This window comes from Rhopilema esculentum, chromosome 9 (genome assembly GCF_057945365.1).
Source record: "Rhopilema esculentum isolate cy_ngs chromosome 9, ASM5794536v1, whole genome shotgun sequence".
Classification (NCBI taxonomy): Eukaryota; Metazoa; Cnidaria; class Scyphozoa; order Rhizostomeae; family Rhizostomatidae; genus Rhopilema; species Rhopilema esculentum.
Genome location: NC_142823.1, coordinates 11,687,296 through 11,714,521, shown reverse-complemented (window position 1 = coordinate 11,714,521; position 27,226 = coordinate 11,687,296). Strand labels below are relative to the sequence as shown.

The following is a 27,226-nucleotide window of genomic DNA, read 5'->3' as shown; positions in this document are numbered from 1 at the left end:
CATTTGTCTGCATGATTGACTTCAGAATTGAGAATTTCTTCGAGCAGCTAAAAGTGCCTATTCCTTCCAAACATAAATTCCCTTCTAATATAACGCAGTACCAGCCAGCACATATCCTTCGTACATTTCATTAGCCTCGAATTTTCATGTATCTTGGATCAAAGGCTACGTATATCTCCTTGAATAGTAACTGAACAAGATGAACTGAACTGCCCAGTCCATTCGTGATTTCCATTCAAGGAATCAAAACATGGTGTTAGTGACATCACACGCACTGGGTCACATGAAATGCCGACAATGGTCGAACACTCGACAGTAATTTCATGACATTTAGAGCAGAATTGCGTCAAAACGGACAATGATAATTAACCGAAAACTTGAAATTAAGATTCCATGCATTGTTTTCTGTATCATATCAAAAAATAATTTTGCGTGTCAGTTCACCTTTAAAGTGCTTATGACATGAACATTTTTATTCGCTTAAATTATCAAAGAAACATCACTGGGAACGATGGTGAACTTAGTTTTTTCATTTGCGACTTACTTTTTTCGAAAATCGAGATTTTCTTACACCCACTTGAGCTAAAATGTGTCACAAGAAAAACGTGTTCGGGTCTGTGGTCATGTGACCTCTATGAGGTAAAGTGGTTGTGTATTCTTTGAAAAGAATGAGCTGCCCTATGGATACACTATATGATGGCACTTCTGTTGTCTCCCTAATCGATGGTTTTTTGCATGATATGTGATGGCACTCAAGCAATGTCACAAAATATCTCAAAATAATCTAGGTCAATTTTTTGGTAATTACAAAATTAATAAAAGTAGAAATGGCATGATATCATATATAAATATATATATAGAAATGACATGATAGAAATTTGTCTTTAGATACTTCCGTGGCACAGTGCTCAATACTTAAGCACGTAGAGCGTGATATATCATAGATCTTCAATCTATGAAATGACATGATATATATATTGCGTGCCATAGTCATAGTTTCGCACTTCACATGCCAATATTATTTGCAAGAAAGTCATATCCAAATATAAATATGATTTATTACCACAAAATCAGAAAACTTTTGCTATAAAACAGGTACAAACGTTGCAGTAAATTAGTATGCACGGCTTTAAGAAACGAATACACCTCTGATGTGTGCTGTCATAAAAGTGTAAATTGAACTTACCAAGACTATCTGATTTCTGTTTTCGAATCCTACTTTCGAATATGTCACAAAAAAGGAGCAAGGGAGATTAGGGAGGAAGATGTTATTGTCCTGGACTACCATCTGGAAAAAGCTGTACCAACAGAAGTTTGACGCCTGGTATAATTTTCCACAAGTTACCAAAAGAGGAAAAGATATGAAAGCTGTGGGTGCAGTATATAAAATTGCATTGTAAAGATTTTGATGCAGCTAAAGTTATGGAGAAACCCCACTGAGTTTAACTTTTCCCTAAAACGTATATAGTTCATTTGCATTTTTTCTATCACGATTCAGAAAGTCATATATTTTTAGGCACATCCTTGCAATCTTGCACTTTAGTGAAAATCTGATTAGGGAGATACAAACTCTTAAAGATGGAGGGGAATATGTGATTCAAGTTGGATGATGAGATCGTGAGGAAGGTTCCTGTGCCAGCAGCACACAGTAAGTTATTTTTAGTAAATTTGCTCAAATATGATTACAGAATAACACTTCATTAATATAAACAGATAGTTTGAGGTTTTCAAAAAAACATACAAAAGTATTGCTTCTGAACAAAGTTTTGGCAAATTGGAAGACTTGTATACTAAACAGGCTAATTTTCAATTTGTGTAATTTTCAGTTAATTCCTTCGCGGGGCCCCTTATTAATTCTAAAACTAAATCCCTATCTCAGGAAAAACAATTTGGGCTTTCGGTGCATCAGCCCTTGTATTGCCTGAGCAATGACGTAATTTATGGTCGGTGTTTGATTTCAGGGAAAAAACTATCTCAGTTTTTTAACCCGCCAATCAGACTGATACACCTGTCACGCAGTGAATACTGTGTGAGAACTAGCTGGAAGAGAGGGAGAAGGAAGTGTAATAGGGGCAGGTAGAGAAAAAACTAAAGAGAGGGGTGGGACTGGGAGGGGGAAACAACGCATACAACGTGGCGTGAGCCACGTGCTGTGTAATGGCCTGCAACTGGATATGCTAGGGCACTGCCTTGCAATGGCACCATGATGTAATTTGCATCATAATAGGTTGCTAACTGTAATTGACAGCCTTGAAAGGATGAACGTGCATACTGACATGCCCATTGAGAGAGGATGTGTGCCTTCCCCGCGGGTATTAACTCGAATTAACTGATTAATTCCCATGTTATGTGGAAGAAATTCAAAAAGTTGTTTTTGTTATGCTTGAGTCGGAGATGGAAAAAATGATTGAGGAAGCAGAAGCAAAGATGTCTAGCTCTATGACCTCAATGTTTGAAAATAGGATCTCAAAAGAAAAGGCATTAGAAAAAGCAAAACAATGGCTAACACTGAAACATTATACATCAGTGACATCAGTGATACATTATACAAACAGCAGCTAAACATTTTGCGAAATATATTTTGTGTTGAAACGTGAAAAGGGAGAAATACTTTGAAACTCCATTTATATGTCTGTATTATTATAGATGTAGCAGAAATGTAAATTTGACCCTCAGCACAAGATTTTATAGAACTGTCATCAATTTTTCTTCAAGTTTTTTGCATTGTTTCTTTGTTATTAATATCAATCTCTCTTAATGACCCTCCATCTCCCCTCTTGTGAATCAGGATAATATTTCCTTAAAAATATAAATATTTTCCCATAATTCTTATAATCAAGAAAAAATGATCAAGAAAAAATGGAATTCAGGAGGGCAGAAAACAAGAAACTGAAGCAGCAGTGAAACAGTTTGGTGAGAAAAAAGCAAGGCACTGTGAAACATATGGCCAACCAATGAAAGGTCATACAAAGGAGTCATGCCATGGGGTAATTAATATTTTCTTAATTTTCAGGAGTTATTGAACTTTAGCGCTAATCAGTATATATAAAGTTTCAGAAATAAGTATAGAAAAGAAGCTTCATGCAAGTTATTTCCACAAAAAAAACTCTCAATTCTCAATAAGAACTTTTAGTCCTACCTTTTTATTGTCTTTCCTCGGAATCCTTATACCCTTTTGTTGATGTGCATCGCCATACTTAGTTTTTATATATGTGGATATACAGGCAGGAAGGGGCGTGCTTTGTCCCAACCAAGGTACCCAAAAATCCACCTCACAACCCATCTGTATGCAACTGCATTGAGATACCAATAGAACAAAAACTTTTTGACTTTATGTGAAAGTTAGTTTTAGTTTATCTGATTATTCTTTTTAACTGGCAGGATTATTCTTTGTTGTAGTGAAGATATTTTATCCCTAAAGAAGTCCATACCAAGGTTTATCCGAAACATGTTCCAAATTAATGCAGTCTACTTTCGTGTTTGACAGAACACAAGCGTTCTCTTTGTGTTTACTCTGTGTTCTTTAACTTCATTGTTGAGAGTTGAAAATGATTTATAATGCTCAGTGTTTTATCATTTCCAATATAAACAACTGAAAACTTCAAATTGTTTTTGACTGGTGATTTTTCAATCATTGGTGTGTCCTGCAAATCTAACTTTGATGTGGTAATTAAAGTTTGTTTCGTGACTTGTGTAGCAGTGGCAGTAAACACAGAGACTTGTATTTGTTTTGGCAACAGAGAAATAGTTTCATTAGCCAAGCCATACCACTTTCTGAAGGTCCTTTTGATGCAGTTCCAATCCTACTATGAAAAAAGATAAAGTAAATGTTTTTAGTGAATAATGGGAAGCATTTCATCATACCCATCATTCCATGCCTGGCTAAAAATGTAATCTGTGTCTTCACACATTTACGAAATTTGAAAAAAATCAAAGTCATTGGTGTTTGACTCACTTTCATGTATTCCCATTAAATTGCTAGGCCACAAAATATTCTAGTATGTTTAAAATATTAGTCTGTCAAGGAAAGGGGTCATGCTACACTGGCAAGATAACATTGGAAAATCAAATTTCTATTATAAACTTTTTATTTGCTGTTTAAACACAATTATCTACCTTTGGGTACAATAAATTTTTTGGCGAGAGACAAGAAAAAATGCCGACAGCTATCAATAATATTTCTGAAAATATGACAAATTATCTATCATTTGACACCAAATGTTGATAGAGCAAGTTTGAAATTTCCACTTCTTGGTTTACTTTTCACAGAGTTGCCCAATTATAATTACCTATTGGCCTACTTGTAAAATGACAACTTCTGTAAGATGTACATTAAAGTCTAAATTATGTGCGAGGACATCTGCAACAAGTGGCATAGCTTGAAATACCAGGGACTTTCCATGGACTGTTGGTGTACTATAATAAATATTTTTCTTTCTGATGAAATAAGAACGTAGTGCCTTCTTTTGATCTGATTGAGCAGTATCCACGCCATCAAAAAAGTGACAAACCATATTGAAAGCTTCTTCAAATTTCTCTTCACTCAAAATGTAGCTTACCTCATCCTTTCAATGTTGAACTGACGCCATTTTGAAAACACAGAACACAGACAAATCAAAGCAGAAAGCTAGGTAGCGATAGAGACGGGTGTTGACCAACCACAATTGTTCCATTGTTTTTCATGGATTGTGACGTCAAGAGAACAAGAGAATGCTCGCTGTTGTGCAGACGCTACAGGAGGATAAACATTTGCAATTCAATTCGAGAGTCTGCAGGCAGGCTAGTCCACCTTTAACATATGAAAAATTCCGAGCCAACACTCAAGAATTGGTAATTGGGAAATGATTTGTGCTACAGACCACAATACAAACAATAGTCGAGAAAATTCAGAGATTTGCCTTGCGAAAAATTATAAACCAGTCAGTCTGTCAGCCAACCAGCCTATAACTGATTAGTTTGATAAATTCCGTTATTTAGCTTCTCTTCATTTGTTTTTTACCCTCTTTCAAACAGGTGTAAAGTTTGCTATTTACAATTGGGGGATGTTCGCTTTTTCAAGTGAAATCTTTCAAATGAAGATTTTTTGCCACTGATGAACAGTTGATATAACACATCTTATTTTATTCGCAGCCATTTCAAGGATCGCATTTTTATAAGTGACCAGAAGACGCGTAGTTTGTTAAAGAGACTTTCCTCAAAATCTGGAAAGAACAGCACGTTTTTAGATATACATGAATACAAGAGTCTTCATACCTTACTGCAAGAACATTCGGCCGAGCTACATGACTTCTCGTATCTTTTCAAAGAGAAACTATAATTGAGGACAATAGTTATGGAAACTTCCTCACAAACAAAGAAAAGTTAATAGCCTCTTTGTGTGACTGTCTGCGTATCTAATCCCAACTTATCCAATCTTTGACATATCCCAGTCCTGTTTACGGGTCGCTGCATCATGATGAAAGCCTTCTTTACCTGCTGAACCACATTATCACTGTAACAGAACTAATTGACATTGGGCATCTCGTGGTATTCAAAGAACAGTGTGCAGTTTCTTTTAATTTGTTTATGTCTTGCGAAAATATTAAACCATCCGATATGGTTTAGAAACGAGCTAACAAAATGCTGTATGCTAAAAGAATGACAATAGAATAAAGACATAGATTGAATATACCTATACTTGTCTGACGTCTACAAATTTAGTATGTTCCACACGAATTTAATATTCAAACATTTCAGCGTATAGTATTGTGATTTTTAACATGTAAATAGACTTATAATTTCATATACATTGTCCTGTTTGGGGACAACAAATTTAGTATGTTCGACAAGAATTTCATAAACAATCATTTAAGCATATAGTATTGTGAATTTGACTTTTACGTACATATACTTTGTGAGGTGTGGGTACAACAAATTTAGTATGTTCCACTTGTAACAATTGTAACAACTGCCATGTATTACAAATAGAAGTACTTCACCTATGCTATTTCAGTTCTCATGGATTTTGTTTAAGTTATAATGAGGATCATTATTGGCGTTTGAGGAGAGATAGAGGTAATTATTTGTTTTATTTGCTTAAAGCCTAAAACTAAACTATCTGAAAAAATATTTGTTTGATTGAAGCGTAGAAGCGTAGAAACATAGAAACGTAGTAAGTCAAGGCAAATGTCTGTTGCATTTTCTGATGAGCCCAGTACTTTTACGTTTGTGCCGTCTGCCTTTTCTTGAATTATATATCTCTAGAAGGTTACAAAATGAGCATTCAAACACATAAAAGACTGGTTTTTCTGAATAGGAAAAATCTGTCTTTAAATGTAACGAGATTCCCAAACTGGAGTGGGCTTGGTGCTTTAGCAGTTTCTCAAGTCCTAGAAAACACTTGGCGCTACAAAGGAAAGAATGCTTGAACTGCTATCGATTTAACATCTTGTCAAAAATGCTTAACAATTTACTCAACATCAATTTATATATTAATTGCTGAAAGAACATTGATCGCTATTTGGATTGAAGGTCAAAAGTCAGTGAGATCTTTGAATGAGAGTTATACCATAAATCCCCGAATTGGCCCAATGTAGGCATATTTTAGGATGGGGGCTTATTTGAGGGGGAGCTTAAATGAGGGGAGATTATTGTAAACATTTAGAAGACATTATTAAAAGACCTTGTTTATTGTAGGAGGAATTTCTTTATGAGCATTGAATCAATCATTACCAAAAGTATGAATTTTTGTGGCAATTCAATGAAATGCCAAAGGCAACTTCAGATGGCAAAAATCATTAAATTGACGGGTCCAATTCAATAGTTTTTGGTAGCAGTGGGGGCTTATTCTATGGGGGCTTATTGACAATTGGTAGTACAATAGTGGGAGCTTAGTTGAAGGTGGCGCAATTCGTGGATTTACGGTATGTTGTTACAACGGGTAGCGAGGTGTCCAGACTGAAAGAAGGTGTCACTAGCTGCTGTTTGTATGGTCTCTTAATAAAACAATTCCAACTTCAATGATAGCGATCCTAGTGCGGAAACAGCTTCTTAAACTACTCAAGGTCGCAATTTTGCTGCTCCAAGCAACCAGATAAGAAAGAGACTAGATGTAAACAACTCTACTTCCATTTTCAACGACTTTTCAAATTGAGCTGAGTACCATTGGGCCATAGTCAACGCTTCCATTTTGTCTTGGTACCTTGAAAAGAGTGAAAATCCAAATAAGCTATAGGATACATGAGAAATGTGAATGTTTTCTTTATGAGCTCAGGCTTCTTTATTAAAAATGAATCCACAAGGCAATTTTTTGATTGCAGTTTGTAGGTATAGTAAATGATCACATCTCCTTTAAAAACCCGGATTTGGCAAGTTTTTGAGCCAGTATTCGCACACAGGGCTTTGGTAGGCACTAGATCATAGAGAAGTGTGGGACACGATGACGCAGATTTTATTGAAATTGCCGTAAGCGAGCCCCATACTCAAAGAATTTTTTCACATGGTGGGTGGTGGGATCTTTGATAAACCACTCGAGTAACTCTCACAAATGTTTCAGGCTCACAAGATATGTAACCTGGCCTTTTTCTTTTCAATACCAATGGCGAAAATGAATAAATAATTACCTCACAAGAAATTAAAAAAGACGTTTTAAGCGTAGGTTCATTTTATTTTCTTTTCATTGTTCAAACTAATTTCATGTTTGTTTAAATTTTGTCACTGAAAAGACACTTTATTGAAAAGACACTGAAAATGCAATGAAAGTAAACCCAGTAATTTTACAATTAAGCAGCATCCTTGTGAAAATAATTTCCTCCTGTCAGTTTTGGCCTTCTGAATAAATATATATTATAATAGCTTATATATAATAATGTATAATCAGACAAATAATTATTGACTACTGAAATCTACCTTATTTTAGAAAAGATGGTCATGTTTGGCGATGTAAGTTTCCATGAGCAACCATAGCATACATACAGAGATATTCTTTGAATCTTGGTATGGATATAAAATCATCAGCACTTTGTACAAATGAACATGTTTTCAGTTAATATTTGAGCAGCTTGTGCTGCTGAAGCAGAAATACATTTTGGATTTTCAAAATGATATTTCTTTTTGCAAAATGCTACATTTAATGAGTGTTGCTCCATCAAAGTGTCTGTTGCAGGTGCAGAACATGCTCAGATGGTAGAACCTCTGTGCATGGGTGATATTAGCTGTTATGTGTAGAAACATTTCAATTATTTCTGCTGTAGACACTCCAGAAGGTGAGGTCTCATCTTCCCCTGATTCCATAAAACCGTGGAAGTATCTATGCCATGAGCAAGTGCAGTTGCATTTGCAAGACAAAATATACCACAGTCTTTTCCACCACTTTGCTGCTGCTGCAAAATGACAGTGACATTCCGCAACCCATTTTCTTTGCTTTATTAGCCATACATATGGAGCAATTGATTTTCCGAATTTCTGTTTTAGCTACTTGACAAACTTTCGTAGACAACAACATAGCCCCTATGGATTGAGGAGGATACAACCCAATGACTTCTAGTATTGTGACACAGAATGCTTGATGGTCTTCTCTGGCAAAATTAATCAGCTTGAATGTGCCATGGCTATTGTATTGTTGAGCCCTGCAATACCATTTCCAAAAGACTTAGGGAGATCTTGGCCTGCATGTTCATCACAGAGCCAACCATTTCAATCAAAAAGTGTGTCTTGAAGCTGTCTTGACAATTCTACCTCATCTTCATTACGTCACTTCGGATAACATGAGAAGCGCAGCGCATGCGTAACTGATCAGTGTGTAGTATTTGCGAAACTGAAACAGGCGTGCTTCAGTCAATTCGGGAATCAAGAACCAACTCCGCAACCAGGTCGTAGAACAAATTTCTTTCACTCGTTTTTATACTTATCTAAGTAATCGTTGGCCTATTAATTAATTTCTCAGGTGCAATCTAGCATGATGTCTGGCAACGAGCCTTCTACTCCAGGGCCTAGCGGTAATGAGGCCTGCTCAGGTGACGCTGCAACTCTGCAATCTTTACAGCAGAATATTGCAAGCATGGCCTCGGTCATGCAACAGTTTATTGAATCATTTAGCCAACAAGGCCACAGAAATAGCCAAAATATTGATAGCCAACAAGGCACAAGCATGGAATTACGCCATGACGAGGATACTGCTTGCTCTATAGGTCCTGATAATTATTCTGATCTTGACCTTGGGTCCTCTTCTGATGAAGACGACAAGCCTCAGAAAAGAAGGAGGCTCACCTCACCAATTAATTATGGGCCAGCATCTGATATTGATGCTCTTCTAGCCCCAGCATCCAGCACAAAACCCAAAGATACATCTGGGGATATTCTTCAGGAGATCAATGAAGAAGTGTATGGTGAGGAATGTTTGGCAGCCTCAGTGTCTAATCAGCTTGCTGGCATAGTTAATAAACGCTGGCAAACAAAAATGCCATCAGAAAAGCTGAAGTCACTACTGGCTAAATATAATAGACCAGAAAACTGTGAAAAATTGACAGTTCCTCGTGTTAACGCACAAATTTGGAACAACCTAGCTAAACAACACAAGATGGCTGATGTGAGAATGTCACATGTTCAAGAGTCGATGGTTAAAGCTTGCATTGCTGTTGTAAGATCATTAGATCATCTAATAGCTGCTCAAAATGACAGTGGTAAGGTTGAGCATAGATTTCTGGTGGAGCAGCTAATTGAAGCCACAGCTCTACTTGGCCATTCTAACTACGAAATGAGCCTTATCAGGCGACATAAGCTTAAACCTGCCATCAAGAAAGAGTATGCTGACCTTTGCTCCTCATCAGCCCCTGTAACAAGCTTGCTATTTGGGGATGACTTGAATAAGCAGCTTGAAGACCTGAGGAAAGGTGCATCTCTCTCTGCAGTAGCCACTAGGCCTGCAGCCTCAGGTTATCGTCAACCTTATGACAATCGCAATGTCAGAAAGTCTTTTTTAGGGCGAGGCCAAAAGTTCAATGCCTTCAGGAAAAAGCAACAACAGTACAGTGTTGGACACAACAGGAAATGATTGATGTCCTATCAAATATCAAGTACATGGTAAGCAACTATGATACCATTGTAGAGTCATTACAAAAATATTTTCAAATGAAAGCTGATAGGTTTGAGGCAGGCAGACTAAGACATTTTGCCAATGAATGGCAAAAAATCACATCTGATAAGAATATCTTACAGATAGTAACAGGAGTGAAGTTAGAATTCCTTATGACCCCTACTAAAGGCTTAGGCCCTACTAAACAGGAAGTCATAAGTACCAACTATGACAGTGGTACTGGGGAAAAAATTGAAAGTGAGATTCAATCTCTTTTCAAAAAGGGTGTCATCACTAAATGTGCTGATAATTCAGACCTAGTTAGATCTCCCATATTTTTGCGAGACAAAAAGGATGGCAAATTCAGACTAATTTTGAATTTGAGACACCTAAATGAATCTATAGCCTATCATCACTTTAAAATGGATACACTCAAGACAGTTATCCAGCTTTTAACTAAAAACTGTTACATGGCATCTATTGATCTGAAGGATGCATATTACACAGTACCCATACACAAAGACTTCCAAAAGTACCTTGCATTTGAATGGGATGATGAAATTTATGTATACACATGCTTACCAAATGGCTTAGGCCCTGCTCCAAGACTATTCACAAAGCTATTAAAGCCTCCAATTCATAAGTTACACAAGGCAGGGCACATTCTATCTGCATATATCGATGACATCTATCTACAAGGATCTAGTTTTGAAGAATGTGCTGCTAATGTTGCAGACACAATCATATGTTTTGATAAGCTTGGATTTATAATTCACCCAACTAAGTCTGAGTTTATACCCAGACAAAGCATAACCTTTTTAGGATTTATTTTAGACTCTACAAATATGACTGTTAGACCAAATGCTGATAAAATAGGCAAGGTCACTGACACTTGCAAGAGATTGCTAGCTAAAAATGATTGTACCATTAGAGAACTAGCAAGTGCCATAGGCTTGCTTGTGTCTTGCTTCCCAGGTATTGCACATGGCCCTCTTTACTACAGAGAGTTGGAACACAGCAAAGTGTGTGCTTTGAAAGCATTCAAAGGGGATTTTAACAAACATACTAATATCTATCCTATGGCTATTGTAGAACTGAAATGGTGGGTGTCAAATATAAAAAAGGGTTATAAATGTATCTCTCAACCCCCACCATCTATTATAATCTCCACTGATGCCTCAATGACTGGATGGGGTGCTATTTGGAATGACGCTAAAATTGGAGGCCATTGGAATGACCGCGAAGCAAGACATCATATAAATTATTTAGAATTACTTGCAGTGTATAATGCTCTCACATCATTCTTTAAGGATGTCAAATCCATGCATATTCGCATATATTCAGACAATACAACAGCTGTTTGCTCAATAAATAATATGGGCACTAGCCATTCACCCACTTGTAACTCATTAGTAAGAAAAATTTGGCTTTGGGCCATTGAGAGGGACATTTGGGTCAGCACTGCCCATATTCCAGGGGTGCTAAACATAGAGGCTGATAAAAAATCTAGGGAAAAGCCCAAAGATTCGGAGTGGAAATTGGATAGAGGTGTTTTGAGAAGGCTGTCAAACATTTTGACTTCTATCCTGAAATTGACCTATTTGCGTCACGTCATAATTTTCAGGTTGATAAGTATGTCTCATTCACACAAGACCCTGAAGCTCATGCCATAGATGCATTTTCTATGAGCTGGAAAAATTTAAAATTTTATGCTTTTCCTCCTTTCAGCATCATTCTTCCAATGCTGCAGAAAATTCAACAGGAACAGGCACAGGGTCTCTGTGTTTGCCCAGATTGGCCAACACAGAGCTGGTATCCAATCATGACAAAGATGTTGCTGGTACCCCCATTGCACATCAAGCACAGCAAGACACTACTGAAATTTCCAAACTTTCCAAAGATAACTCATCCTTTGCACAAAAAACTGGATCTGCTAATTTGCCTCTTGTCTGGAAACATTTGAATTCTTCTGAATTGTCTACAGAAAGTAAGGAAATCATCCTGTCATCATGGCGAAAGGGAACTGTTAAACAATATGAAGTACACCACAGAAAATGGGCACAGTTTTGTCTGGAAAATGGCATCAGCACATATTCTTCTAATATCGACCATGGCATAGAATTCCTCACATCACTTTATAAAGGTGGATTAAAATACAGCAGCCTCAATGCAGCCAGGTCAGCGTTGTCTACGATTATCAGGGACCCGCATGGTACTCCTTTTGGACAGCACTACCTGGTGAAGCGGTTCATGAAAGGGGTGTTTGAAAAAAGACCCTGGTTTCCAAAGACAACAACTGTTTGGAATATAGGCCAAGTTCTCAGTTACCTTCAAACACTTGGGCCTGCTGACAACCTATCGCTCAAATTGCTTACCCAGAGACTAACTTTCCTGCTGTGTCTACTTGCTGGTCAGCGTATACAAACCATTCATGCATTGTCACTTGATGATATGTCTTTAAATGAGTCCTCATGTACGTTTTCTGTCAACAATATCTTAAAAACCACCAAACCAGGAATACACTTACAACCCTTGAAATACCTTGCTTTTCCTGACAACAAAGACCTTTGCATAATAAATAATATAACCTGCACCTTGCAAAGACAGAGACTCTGCGAAATACATGCCGGAAACTCCTTATCAGCACCGTTAAGCCTTTTCGGCCTGTCAGTAGAAGTACAGTTAGCCGTTGGTGTAAGGAGGTTTTGTCTAATGCAGGAGTGGACATCAATGTTATTGGTGCTCATAGCATTAGATCTGCAGCAACATCGTATGCGAAATGTAATGGTATGCCAATAAATGTTATTATGAAGGCAGCAGGCTGGACTCATGAGACAACGTTTGAGAAGTATTATAACAAAACTGTTGATAAGTATGATGACATTAATTTTGGACAGTTTATACTGAATGCTTAAATTTGCTTTGGTTGATAGATACTATTATGTTTGAAAAAATGATGTTCTGTTTAGTAGTTTTGTTTCAGTTATTATTGTTGTGGTTGAGATGTTCATGGTTACTTCCCATGTTGATTTCTTTCTTTCCGTTCAAAGTCTGACACATACACTCTAAAATCTCATGTTATCCGAAGTGACGTAATGAAGATGAGGTAGAATTTAAAATTAGACGAGACTTACCTGTAAGTTGAAGTGTGATTGTAATTCTACCTCATCTTCATGCAGGAACGGAGGTATAACATGCCCTCCCCTGCAGTACCCATCCCATACTTTATGTATACTGTCACTTATTGATGCTATTGTATGTGCAGACTTTCCTCTAAAGCCTGATCAGTTACGCATGCGCTGCGCTTCTCATGTTATACCTCCGTTCCTGCATGAAGATGAGGTAGAATTACAATCACACTTCAACTTACAGGTAAGTCTCGTCTAATTTTAAATTTTATGCCATTATTCTCAACCCATAAAGACTTATCTTCTGCCATATCAGGTATCTCATCAACATTGGTTGAATCTATTCCAGTTAGTATACCTCCATTTCTATTAACCATGGAGTTTTCCTCTGCTACTTTGGTTGCTAAGACATTTTTATTTTCATTTTTGTACAGGGTAATTCCTTTTATTTTCACCGTTTGTTGTTTTTCTGCTAAAATTCCAACAGGCTTGTTAAATTTCGAGACTTTTTTCTTACTTTCTCTAAGTTTAAGTTTCTTTATTCCTCTGCTTCTTTTTGCCTTTTTTGCTGGTGAGCATGTGATATCTCTTAATGGCAACCCATTGGACATGGATCGATTTTGTCTGTCATACTTTATAGCTTTCTTCAATCTCTCTTCTAAGTTCTCAAAAGTCTGGTATTTATAACCTAATGTTCATTCTACAAAACATTTAGCAGGTGGACACATTTATTTCTTCTACTCATCCTGTGCATTTGTTTCCGATTTTTCAGTTGACACATTTTTTCAGTCTTCGGGTCCTGATGGATGTTCGTTTCATCTCCATTTGGTGATTCCTGGCTTTCGATATGATTCATTTCCTCACGAAAGGCAACTTCCATTTCTGGCAACGATTCAGTTGTGTCATGCTCTTGCCCATTTGTTGATATCAGTCAAGATGACTTGGTCAAGCATGAAGACTGGATGACTTTTGAAACCCTTGCCAAGACTTTTTCAACCAACACTCTGCATATTAGAGAGCTTATGATTTTTCAAGACGACGACTCACAGGGAGCCTGTAAACTAGCACAGTCACATCGTCCCAGAAGTGTCCCATTTTGTTTTTGTTGTTGTTTCGAAATCTCAGTACGATGACTCAAAGGCAACATTGTTACATAGATCGAGTCAATGAAATTCCTACAATGATGCTGGTTTCATCGATGATGAGGAGTTACTTTTCCTGGCAGATAGAAATGTCCATAGGAATCCGTACTTTTCGTATTGGCATTACGCAAGGTTTGATTTGGAGCGGATGGATGATGACGAGTGCAAGGTAGAGTTTCGATTTAGGAAGGAAGAGGTTTACACCCTGCTAGATGCACTTCATCTGCCACCAGAGATTAGAGTCTACAATGGTGTTGCTTTTGACTCCTTTGAAGCACTCTGTATTTTCCTTCGTCGCCTTGCAGATACAGCGATTTCATTCAAAGGTTTGGATGACCAGTTCCCCAGTTGAGCATGATTTCCAACAAGCTTGTTGGCATGCTGCAGTGCTGGGGATTTATTGACGGTACAGTTAGACCCATATGCAGGCTGAAACAAGATCAAAGGGCTGTTTACAACACTCACAAAAGGGTAAATTCATGGACTTCAAGAAAAATCACAAAATTGGGTTGAGTCCTGTGGGTCAGTTCTACATTGTCAGTGCTCTCCTTCGTAATGCCAATACATGCTTGTATGGATCAAGTGCCTTAGAATATTTTAATCTCCAGCCTCCTGCACTTGGAGATTATTTCATATAAATATCCCAAAGGAAACTAGCAAATTTAAAACCAAAAACAGTTTTTTTAAAAACTACCACTTGGCCCATTATTTCAAACTCAGTTATGCACACAGTTTTGATAACTTTCATGACTACATTTCATCGAAATGATAGCATACTTTAGTGCTTAGACGAGGACAGCTCCAATTTGCAACTCCTAGTTTCAGGCAAAAACATAAAAAGCTCTGTTGATATAGCACCAAGCAGTCTTGATACAGCCTGATGCACAGTAATTTTCTAAAGTAACAACACAGCAAAAGTCAATAGATTGTAAACTTAAATTTTATAAAATAATGCAATCAATGTTATTAAGGTTTGAGCATTGCTATTTGCAAATGATTTTCAAAAAATTTTAATATTTTTTAAAGCACAGGCTGAAAGGCTGAAAGTTGGCCATAGTAAGTTTCATAAAAGTTATAAGATGACTTTTTAACTGGAAGATGTTGGAAAATTTACCAAGATTTGATGGTGAAAATAGTAAATGCAAGAATATTCTTGATTTTTGCCTATTTCTAAACAATATAGACATGTCGCAAAAACACCAAATTTGAGCCATGATGATTGAAGTACCTGTGAAACATTTGCAATAAAAAGTTCATCTTTGCACTAATTTGCAATAATAAACAAGTTTAGGGAAATCAAATGCTCTTTTTCTTGGCACTTGGCACTTGGCACTCAAAGAGGGCAACCTCTTTGAGTGTAGGTTTCCCTAGATTTCTATACTTATTTTCCATTTATGTTCCAGATAACATCTAACTTGCATTTCATTTTGTTTATTCATCCTTGCAATTTTTCTGGCCATGTCAAGGTCCACACCCTGGCAACACATGTACCTCACAATTCCAGCATAAGGGAAAGGTATCCCATCAAAAGGGAATGAGAATCCATTCCTGGCAGTCACTTGCCATCGTGTCCTTTTTTTTCTTTGCCAGAATTTAGGATTTCCTCAACCTATTTTTCTACGGAGAAGAATACCATCTATAGGTTTATGCAGAAAAGGCCGTATTTCTACTTTTATTATCCCTTAATTTTCTTCAAGATTTTCGGATCCTGTTAACTTATATAATTTTCAAACACCTATTTCAAATATTTTAAGTAATAAATATTCTAATTAGACAGATCATTTGACTTATTTAAGTAAGCATTGCCTGATATGATTCATCAAGAATTTGCTATTTAATTTTTGCTTACTGAAACTTTTTTGCCGCAGCATGCCAACAAGTGAACAAGTTAAATTTAAATTTCAAATTGTAGGCCTTGCATAAGCACTTACCAAATTCCACTTCCTTATAAAAACATCTCCATCCAGTGCAAGAATCTTTCTTTAAATCTTCGAAGGTGCATATTGCATCGTCCTTGTTTTCGAAAACAAGTATTTTATTTCCATTTTCCACCTCTATATCGTCTGTCCCAATGTTTGGAAAATTGGGAACTTCTCCAGCCAATCCTGCCAAATTTCAAAATTTTCCCCCTATGTTCCCCAAATCCAAATCCCAAATCCAAATACCATAGGCTTTCAGATAGGGAAGAATCTTCTCTTCTATTTTGTGCGTCAGTGCATGGCCTGTGGCGTTGGGATCTGAATCGAAGACTACCAACCTTAGGAAGATTTACTTTGTAAGTATCTCCTAATTCTGACAAGGTGGCCATTAGTTTCTTGAAACTTGATATAAGGTAGAATTTGAATGCTTTTTCCAAGTTTGCAACCACCAGAACACAATGCTAGCAATCTCTCCAAATTTAAAAACATCAAAAGGTAATAAATCTTACAATAATAATTATATCTGTGATTTGAACAAATGAGAAAAATAGGGTAAAGCTGTAAAAACAATATAGACACTACTCTGGTGTTATAAGGGCACCAAAATATGCTTGAATCAAATTGCAAATCAAATTGCATGCTAGAATATGCTTGGATTTAGACATTTGGGAACTGGCATTATAGCATAAAGACGTGGTCAATTTTACAGATGTCGTAATCAAAAATATGAAACTGGCATAAGTTTATATCTGTATCCTATGCAAGTGTTGGCTAGGATGATAGCTGCAGAGCCGCACTCGTAAAAGGTTGAGCAACTAATGAGTGCATGTATCTTTAGAAAACATCCATGTGAAGTAGAATCATTATTATTTGTACCAGGCAAAATCTTTACCTACTTTTCCATTCCAATTTGTAAGTGCTCGAAATGTGATGCTCTCTTCATGATGTAGTAGGCTTAAGGTAACTGTAACCTTGAAATATTTTAACCTCGAAATCATATTTGTATAAGTTGTATAGTCAATTGCTAGCCTCACTCACCAGTCGTCAATCTATGAGTCACCTTTCGCTCTCAAGTATCTGGATTACTCTAGAGTTATAGGACACAATACAACCTGTAACAATTATGTGGGGGGAGAGGATTGGGGAGGGTGGATTGGGGAGGGGGGAGTTGTGAGGATTGGGGGGTTGTGGGGAGGAGTGGTGTATGTTTTACACAATAATGTTTTAGACCCTTTCCTGGAAAAAATTTCTGTAGACATGAAATCTGTCCTAAAATAATAGTTTTTTTCCAAATTTGAGCTTCAAGAGAATGTTGCTATGGAGTGGCCAAAAGTTCAATTTCCATGACAAATCTGACCTCTACTAGAAAAAGAATCTAAGTGGACAGCCAAAAAAGCCGCTGCCAGAAAAAACAACCCTGTCCCAGCATTTTCAGCTGAAAATGAGACTGTGTTAGAAAGGTCATCCCGGGTAGTCAGTGTCTTACGAAAAAACACCTGGGCCCTTGCGCAAGTGTTTTATTAATTCTGTGATGGGTGGCTGGAATTGAAAAAAAACAAAAGCTAATAGAGGAAGAGAAACTAATAAACTAATACAGGGTCGATTATTTTACAATATCACCAAATTTAAAATGCAACACCACAAATAAGATTTATAACACCACAATATGGTACAAGACCACTTTAGAATAACCCCTGAGCACAAATGAGGTGAAAAAAACAACTGAAAATGCCAATAAAATGAGTAGCAGTGATATGAAAAAACAAAATTAAAACAAACCTGATGTAAAGCTTTATAGACATTGAGGAAAGCCCACCATGCAATATTTGTACAATGTCTTGGACATTAATGTCAATTCCTTTTTGATGCTCCAATTTTTGACGTCGTCCAGAGGTGAAAATGTTCAGAAAAGGCTACCAAAATTAACGTACATAAATTTGAGTGATCATTATTTGCCACTGATGTACATTCAATAACTTTGCAAGATATACCATAAATAATATAGGTACTTAAACCAAACAGAGCAATGAACAGTTAATCTTTACGACTATCTGACTGTAGCTGACAAGTGTTACCTCGCAGATTGTGAGGATCAAAGGTAAAAGAAGAAGTTTTTCTTTCAACTTACCTGGAGTTAATGTCATTCGAGCAGAAAACAAATTTTGCTCTATTTTTGTCATCCATGCCACAGAAAACCATATGGTAGCAAGCTCTACACAGAGTTAATTGAATCCAAGAGATTGAAGCACTCTTCTCTTGAATGCATTTCAAAACTTTCCTTGCCATAAAGTGCTCCTCCTCATTCATCAACTTAAGTTCTGGCACTGAGAAGTCAATATGCACTCAAGAGCCCTAAGTAGATTTAAATCCCAACTTTAATAAGCACATTAAAAAATTAAGTAATAATGGAATTTATAACATAGAATTGATTGGCTAAAACTGCTAAATTTCTGTATATGAATTCATTTCTTCTCTGCCAGTTGTCCTAATAGATGTTTTTTCACTTCTAACGTGTAGAACAAATAATTTTGGGGATACCGAAACATATATTAAGGAATGGGAGTATAACAAAGTTGTAATTTCAATCTATAGAATGAAAGCGAAAGTATGGTTATTGTTTCAAGGCATCTATCTTAAAATAATGCATTGATAATGGTATTGCGAGAGTTTGCATTAAGGTTAAACTACTGGCCTTTCGAAAAATGATGCAGAGCTGGCATTCTGAACATTAATGCAAAAATCTATTCTTGCAGTTATTATCAGGCAGTTCACAGTGAGATTGCAAAAATTTGTTAAAATTTCTACAAATAGCAATGCTGGTACATTGCTTTTCTGACTGGAACTGCAGCTTAGGACCAGTAAACAGTGTTGTGGTGGATGTTGGTTGGGACGGCAAAAACCATTCCTGGCGCTTGAAGGCTGCAATGGTAGAGGCAATATTGAGAAAGGGCTTTCTCAGCTAAGAAATGGCTTGGCGATGGCAGGCTGAAGTTTTATTAGGAAGGCATGAATCGATTCCATTTGCAAGCCATCAGCAGAGGCAGAAATTCTTGGAATCAGCTTTTCAAGCGAATGCTGCATTTCCAGAGACCAGTGGGTAAAATTTTACACAGATTCAGTGGGGGTGTTGTTGCATTGCATAGTAAATTGATAGGAGGTGCTAGATTTGTTGGTCTGGAGGAATTCAACATTGTGCTCGTAGCAAGCCTGTACATTCGTGGAGAAGTGCAATGAAATCCCTATGATTTTGAGCAGCATTGAGTTGAAAGGCACTTGCTGTCTCGAAACTTGCAAGCTGGGAATTCACAAACAGACTTATTCCACATATTGCAAAATCTGTTTTCTGTAGCAGTTTTGGAACCTTCTTCTTCAAGACATGGGCAACATAAAGCGAAATGTCATATTCTTCCCAGGAAACATCAGGATTACCAGCCAGCCTATGCTAAAGTGCAAAGTATCTTTGCTCATCTTTGAGATAAGAAGGAAATACGACAGCAGGTCTCCTAACTTGTCCTTTTGCACCTTAAACATAATAGAGGCGTAAATGGGGGCTCAGCCAGGAAGGGAACCCGGAACATCCCGTTATATACAAGTTACTCATCAAATCTACTCATCATACGTTATATACAAGTTACATTTGACAGATTATGATTGATGTGTGATTGGCAGTTTGATTACAATTATAAGCGAAACAAGGTTAACAGGAGAGAGACTAATTCTATTACACATTGAGGGGGGCGACTTTGACCAATCTCATTAAGTTAATTTCAATTACAAAATTTTAAAAGAAGACAACATTGAAGGGTTACTGATGGCAAAAGAGTAGTAGAAAAACAAAAGAATTGTTCCCCTCAGCAGTACTCCAGGAAACTAAGAAGTGTAAAACGTAGCAGGAAATAAATTTTTACAACCAGCCTATTTATAACCGCCATGATTTATATAAAACCAGACATTGTGTAAAGTGAGAGGGCAATTCAATATTCACTTGAATGTATGTATGGAGGGTATTGTCAACATTTTCCCTTTGTTTAGAATCGTTGATGGCAAATGACCTGGCTGTATGGGTGGCACATATTCATATTGATATTTTATTATGCCACCCCAACACAACCCCCCCCCCCCAGCCACCAAGAATACTCGATTATATTACTAGAAGAATATATGGCTTGCCCTCAGGACCAATATTACCCCTCCTGCCTTAATTCCGTCCAGGCATCCCAGATATTATAGTACCTGCTGAAATCACACAAGGATCAAGAGAAACTTTAACATGCAAGAACAGTGAGTTAGACCTTTCATGATGTTCAAGTATCGTAGAAATTGATTGCCCAATAACATTTTGGATTTTGAATCTTTGAAAAATCTGACCAACATCAGAGGTTCGTAGACAAAAAAAGTTGCAACGTCAAGAGACGAGATGTATTTTCTATAGCTATGCAAAGCAATAGGTTTTAATTGTCACGGATGGCTCAGCAGAAAAAAGGCTAATTTAGTAAAAAATAGTTAACATCATTTTCACCTCTTATGGTGCTCTGCAGTAAAAAAGCAGCATGAGTAAATATCTTACTGTAATTTTTTTCGCTTGTTTGGCAAACTCTGTTTCATGTACTATTTTTTTATAGAAGTCTCGTTGCAATGCAAATGAAAAACAATATGTGCTTTGAGATCTCTAAATAATTTCAAGGCCATTCAACTCTTCTTCATACTTTGTTTATAAATTCAATATATTCTTAAGAATCATTATTAAATATTCGTAATTTTTAAATATGGTCATAATTAAAAAGTTGGCGTTTTTCCAGCTCAAAAGAATTTTTGAGGATAATTAAACCTAGATTGTGTATAGAAAATATAATGTGCATATCTGGGCGAAACGGAATATAATTCGTTGACATAACTCTTTTATCAAAAAATCCTGAAACTTTTTAAACGTAAGTCTGTTTAGTCAAGAAAACTTCCATTTTCCATGCAGACTGAAAATGAAACTATTCAGGATAATTGAAATCCTGTACAACAATAGAAGCAGAGAGTTAAAACATATCTGTTTTAAGCCTATTAAAGGCAAATTTAGAAAACATCTCTTACCAAGAAAATCATCAAAAGTGTCCTCTTCAATGTTTTCAATTTTTTAAATTTGGTGCCAGTGACAGGTGTCTTTTGAGAGTGAAGCAAAAAACTTTCTGTAAATTCTTGCAAATTAAGGTTAATACATCTCTTGTCTTTTTTGAGACCCCCTGATTAGTCACCTGACACAATCAGAGTAAAAGAGTATCACATCAAAGATAGTCTTTCAACACATCAGTCATCTATCTCTTCTCTATCAATATTATCAACTCATGCAGTGGAATGAAACATGGAATATGACAATTTGCTGTTAGTTTTTCAAAAGCAATATCTTTCTTTATCAATGAACCGTTTTGATGATAAATTTTCGTGCATGATCTTTTGTACTTACATGTACATCATTGCAACAGACCTGAGATGTCAAAATTGAAAAGGAACTAATTTCAAAGAAAGTACGTCAAGAAAATGATAAATGATAATTTTCACAGACAGTTTTGTTTCAGCAATTATAAGTTCACCAGCAAAACGCCTGTAGTTCCCTGGTACCTTCTAAAATGACTTGGACCTTAGAACAATATATCATTAATTATAATCAACAATATCCATATCTGATAAATATCATTGTAAAAAACAAAAATTTCCTGATAATTTGAGTGAGCCTTAAAAGTGTCAATAAAATTATTTCTGAATCTTGAAAATGTCAAGGCTTTCAATTACCTAAATTTTCGCTCCTCTCTGCAATAACACCCTAAAGATAAATGTATTTTCAAGCAACTTGTACACTATTAGGGTTGGAGAATAAGCATTTCTTGTAAATTACATTTCATGGGACTAAATGTAATTCAGATACTGTAGTTGTTTTGTCATGAGTGAAAAAAGGAAAACAAGTAGCTGCAAGGAAATAATAACGCCAGGTATGCTTGAGTTGAGGGGTGCGAGTTTGCTGATGAATCCTTATTTGAAAATTATTTGAAAGGTTCAATGCAAAGTCATTAACAGGCTAAAGTTACTGGTAGATTACTGTATTGAACAACTATTGAAACAAAGTACTTTGGTGCTAAAATTTGGTGCTAGAAATGCATCATTTCTAAATTGGCGAAGTGTTGGTGGTACCATGCCCCTGTAGCCCCTGTACCCCCACTTTGACATCCCGCTTGGCTTTTGTAAAAATCAAACACAGGGCTTTATATTATTCTTTTGAATATATACCTGGCAAAATTTGATGCTTTCTTCTATAATCAAGAAGAAATTCATTTTCATATGAGGAATCAGTCAATTAAACGCCATCAACACCTTTGAATATCTTGTCTACAACGCGGGTAGCATTGCAAAAGACAGAAGCAGTACGTGTCATTCAACATATATGCTGTGTAATTAATTTTAGAGTATGAAGTAGCGTCAAATTTTACAGACTGATTTTCAGACAGACAGAGCGAGCAAAGATTTTCCCACTGGTCCTTTTTTCTTTCACTCTTTTCAACTGCAAATGTACAATGAATTTAACTTTAAAAGAATCAAAGAGTAGAAGTTTTGGAAGATGAAATCAAAAGGAATTACTACAAAGAAGTATTAAAAGGGTTAAACAATTCAATGTTATTATTTCATGTCTTGCATTCACATATATATTTAGCTGGTACAGTAGACCCTGGTCATCCAAATGTTGACTGAAAACACAAGAGAGTTAATAAATATGACTGTAAATCAAGATACATTGATTATTTTCCATATTGTTGCATATTCGGGTTTAAATTCTAAATGACTGTCACTCCATCAGCCACTTAAAATGGACTGTAGGTGGAGTCTACTTAAATTGTTGTTGACTTACCATTTATCTCAGAGGCAAATTCCCAACAAATTTTTTTGTCTTCCAAAAAGAGTTTTCCTCTTCTTGAACCAAACTTTGCAATCAAGTTACTGTTTGGCTTGGCAATAATCCCAAAGAATTCAAAACCAAGCTTTTGCAGTTCCAGTGCCTATATAGAAAATCAATAATGCATCATCACAAAAATCATGAAATAATTGATATATCTATAGTATCATCCAGCATATCAGAAATGAAACTCTATATTATAACAAGATTTAAACAAGTATTGGAAGGCAATGGTCATTACTTTAAAGATATGTTAAAGAAAACAAGGTTTGTGATTGGAATACAACAGATTCTTCTTTAAATTTTCTTTGAATGTTACTACTCTTAATGCAAAGGCGAAATTAAACTGAACACTTATAATGTATTTATACCTGAAATTGCATATTTTTTCGAATTTTCAAGGCTTTCAGCTCTTTTTCTTTTGCATTTAATGCTACTCCCTGGGTATTGACCTCATCAGCCATCTTTTTATATCTCTGAAACCTATCGGATCTTCTTTAACTTTTTCCCACTTACGTCCAATTCCAGTCAACTTCCCTTTGTTCTCTATAAAATCCTTTAGGAAATAGGCCTGCACCTCTTAAATATTCCTCTTGAAACATCTTTATCTTTAGCAAATCTTTAGCAGACCTCTTTCTTGTTTTCAAATTTATTTTGCTTGGCTTTGTTTTCATCTGTTTTCTGACACTGAGCTTTTTTTTGTAGTTACTGATCCAAGTCTAAAACAAATAAAATAATAGTTATTATATTTTGATGCAATCCTGCCATTCTTTGACGAAACATTACCTAGGCGTTGAAAGTTTGTGGATTGATTACAACTTATTTGAAAGGCAGCATAACCTTCAATTGTTTCCTTGATATCCACTCATTTTCTTTGAGGGCAACAGCAGCAATCCTTTTCCCCTCCTCCGAACTGAGATCAGTCATACCATCTTCCCAGTATGGCTTCAGTGCCTCCTCTAACCTAGAACAAAAACAAAGAGAATTACTTTAAAGAATGAGAGAAGATTGTTCAATCTTTATAATAATCTCAAGCAAGCTATGAGCTATAAAAAACAAAGAAGAATGTACGACTGTTGAAATCTCTCTTAAAGAAATTAACTATGTTCTAACTAACAAAGCTAAAATATACATACTTGCTTACAGATGGTCCTGATAACTGAGTCTCTTCCATGTCGGATAAAAGAAAGATATTTTCAAATACTGACTTCTACCAAGTCCCCTCGTCTTATAAAGTAGTAACCATTGTCAATCTAAAATTATGTCGGACATTGTTTAACTATCAATTCACGCCTTCCGTGGTATTTGTATCCACAACAGAGTCAAATTCATCTCCAAGACTGGGGTGATCATCATTGCCGATCAATATAGTCTGCACTGATCTAAAAAGGGATATTGTCTGATTCCGGAAATCCTAGAGTTAACAGTCCCAAAAAAAGCCTCCAAGTTAAATCAACAAATTGTGATTAGGCCTCCTCGAAAAAGCCCCCGCTGCTGCTTCTTTCGGTGTTTTATTAAATAACCACAAAAAATCATGATTTTGGTAATAATTAACTAAATCTTAATAAATTAATTCCTACTAGAACATACGTTGCCTTTTGAAAATGTCTTTTTTATTTTTCCTATATATTTATGAGCCCCTACCCGTATAAGTATATTTATGTTTCCCATTACTTTAAGTATGTTTATGTGCCCCAACTCGAACAGAGAAAAAAATAATTAGAGGATAAACATGATTGTTCAATATCTTCAGCTCATTAAACAAACGACAATAAAAATATTAACCATCCCCCCTAAACAAAATTTTTTTCACGTTTATTAGGATTGATGCATGTACCCTACCATGTATCCCAAGTAGAGCGGCAGTTATCCTCATAATTTTGAAAAAAGTCATTTTCGTCCCTTAATTTCATTTTTTTCACGTTTATGAGGATTGAAGTTACTTTTCGACTGAACACATCACATAAGTGCATGTACCCTACCATGTATCCCAAGGAGAGCGGCGTCAATACACCAATTGCATATCCTCGGCCTCATATCAACGCGGAGAACTGGACCGAGTTTTTGGGTGAAAAATTTCACCCACAACAAGCTTGACGTTGAGTTCAGGGTGTTTTGTTGATGGTGATCGCTGGTGGATGGGAAATTTTTCGTGTTTTTGTTATATTTTCTACAATTTACCTCACCAACAGGAACAAAAATTTTTCAAGACTCAAGCAATTACTTGTCCTAACTCTTATTGGAGGTTTAGGCCCACATCAGTTTCCAGAAGTGACGTTGGATTTTGCTTTACTTTCAAAGATGAAGGTTGAAGAACTGAAGAACTTTCTCCGCCTTCGTGGATTGAAAGTCAGCGGAAAAAAGGAAGAGCTTGTTGCAAGAGCCTTTGTTGCTATCGAAAATAATGTGCAGGTTGTGCAAACTGCTGAAGAAGTTGAAGCTGCTCTTGGGAAACAATATAGCAGCAAACTCAATATTTTTGTTTCGGATGATCTTGGAAATCATGTTATTCCAGATCCCTTGAAGCTAGATGAGGGGTGGATTTGTGAAAAGGAAGGGGTGAAAGATTGGCCAAGCACACTGTACCCCAATATATTCCACTTCTTGGTTTTTCACCCAAGTGAGCTTTCAAGCAAGGATTTATCAGACTATAAAACGCCAAAAGGGTACTATGAAGAAGGATGGTTAAAGCCACTCAGCTTCCACAAAATTTCTGATGATAGCCCACTTTGTTTACTCAAAACAACATGTAGACCCTCACAAAAGCTTTCTGACGTGCCACATAAGTTGTGGGTTTGTCTAGAGAAAGCTACAGGGGGCATTATGGCTGCACATTGCTCATTCATGGCTGGAATGGGTCAAACATGTTACCATGTAGCAGCTGCATTATTCAGGATTGAGGCGGCTGTAAGAATGGGAGTTTCCAACTCAGCATCCACTTCAAAACCCTGTAAGTGGCTTCCAAATGCTAAAGATGTGAAACCGGTGAAAGTCAAGGACTTGAAGCTTGTTCGGGGAAATTTTGGCAGAAGGGGGCAAACTTTGAAGAAACTAAATTCATCTCCAAAGAAAAATTACAAGCCAATAATTAACTTTGAAAGTTCCCTGACATTAGCTGATGTTACAACAGCCTTGAGATCTGTCTGTGAGAAAAAAGATTCAATCATTTTCACTTCAGAACTTAAAGAAGACAAACTAGCCAATGCAAATATGACAGGGAATTTGCTTTCAACATTTGATGATGTCCTAGCTAGCGTAAAAAATTTAAATGAATTTATTTCCAAATTGGAATATTTTGCGGACCATAAGGAGGAAATTGAAAAAGCAACAAGAGGACAAAGTGACAATGCTTTTTGGTTTTCAGCTAGGAAGCACTGTATAACAGCTTCAAAAGCTCATGATGTAATGAGTAGGATGGTCACTTATAAAAGAAATTTTGAGGAAACAGATTTTATTTCGGTCATAGATAAAGTATCTGGGAAAACACATCTAAACATGGATTTGCCTGCAATAAGTATGGCCGAGCAATGGAAGCAGAAGCCGTGGCAGCATTCTTTTCCACATACTCAAAAGAGCACAAAAATGCAAAAATATTGGATTGTGGTCTTTTCCTATGGAAAGATGTCCCCTTTGTTGGAGCTAGTCCTGATAGAATAATTGTATGTGACTGTTGTGGAGAGTCATGCCTTGAAGTAAATTGCCCCTTTTCAATCTCCCATACTAGCCCAACTGATCCCAATGTATGCTTGCCATATACGATGCTGAATGAGGACTCCACAGTCATGCTGAACAGGAAGCACAAGTACTCTACCCAGTGCCAAGTACAAATGGCTGCTACAGAAATGACAAGAACCTACTTTTTTGTTTGGACTTCACATGGAAATTTCACAGAAAAACTTAATTTTAATAGGGGTTTTTGGAGTGAAACACAATTATTACTGAAAGAGTTCTATCTGTCAAAATATATTCCATATGTGTTACAAAAATAAATGAGTTTATTTATAATCTAGTTAAAATTCAAATCAAAATGAGTATTTAGTTGCTAATTATACTTA

At 36.4% G+C, this 27,226-nt stretch overlaps 1 protein-coding gene and 1 pseudogene across 1 annotated transcript; both read left to right on the top strand.

Moving 5' to 3' along the window:
* The first annotated feature begins 8,690 nt into the window (after positions 1 to 8,690).
* On the top strand, positions 8,691 to 13,072 carry LOC148959678 (uncharacterized). Its single transcript, XM_089110203.1, has 2 exons — positions 8,691 to 10,059; positions 11,780 to 13,072. Exon 1 carries the CDS (start codon positions 8,936 to 8,938, stop codon positions 10,028 to 10,030), a length of 1,095 nt encoding a protein of 364 aa, XP_088966329.1. The 5' UTR covers positions 8,691 to 8,935; the 3' UTR covers positions 10,031 to 10,059; positions 11,780 to 13,072.
* Positions 13,073 to 25,292: 12,220 nt separating this feature from the next.
* On the top strand, positions 25,293 to 27,160 carry LOC148959677 (uncharacterized; annotated as a pseudogene).
* The last annotated feature ends 66 nt before the right edge of the window (positions 27,161 to 27,226 follow it).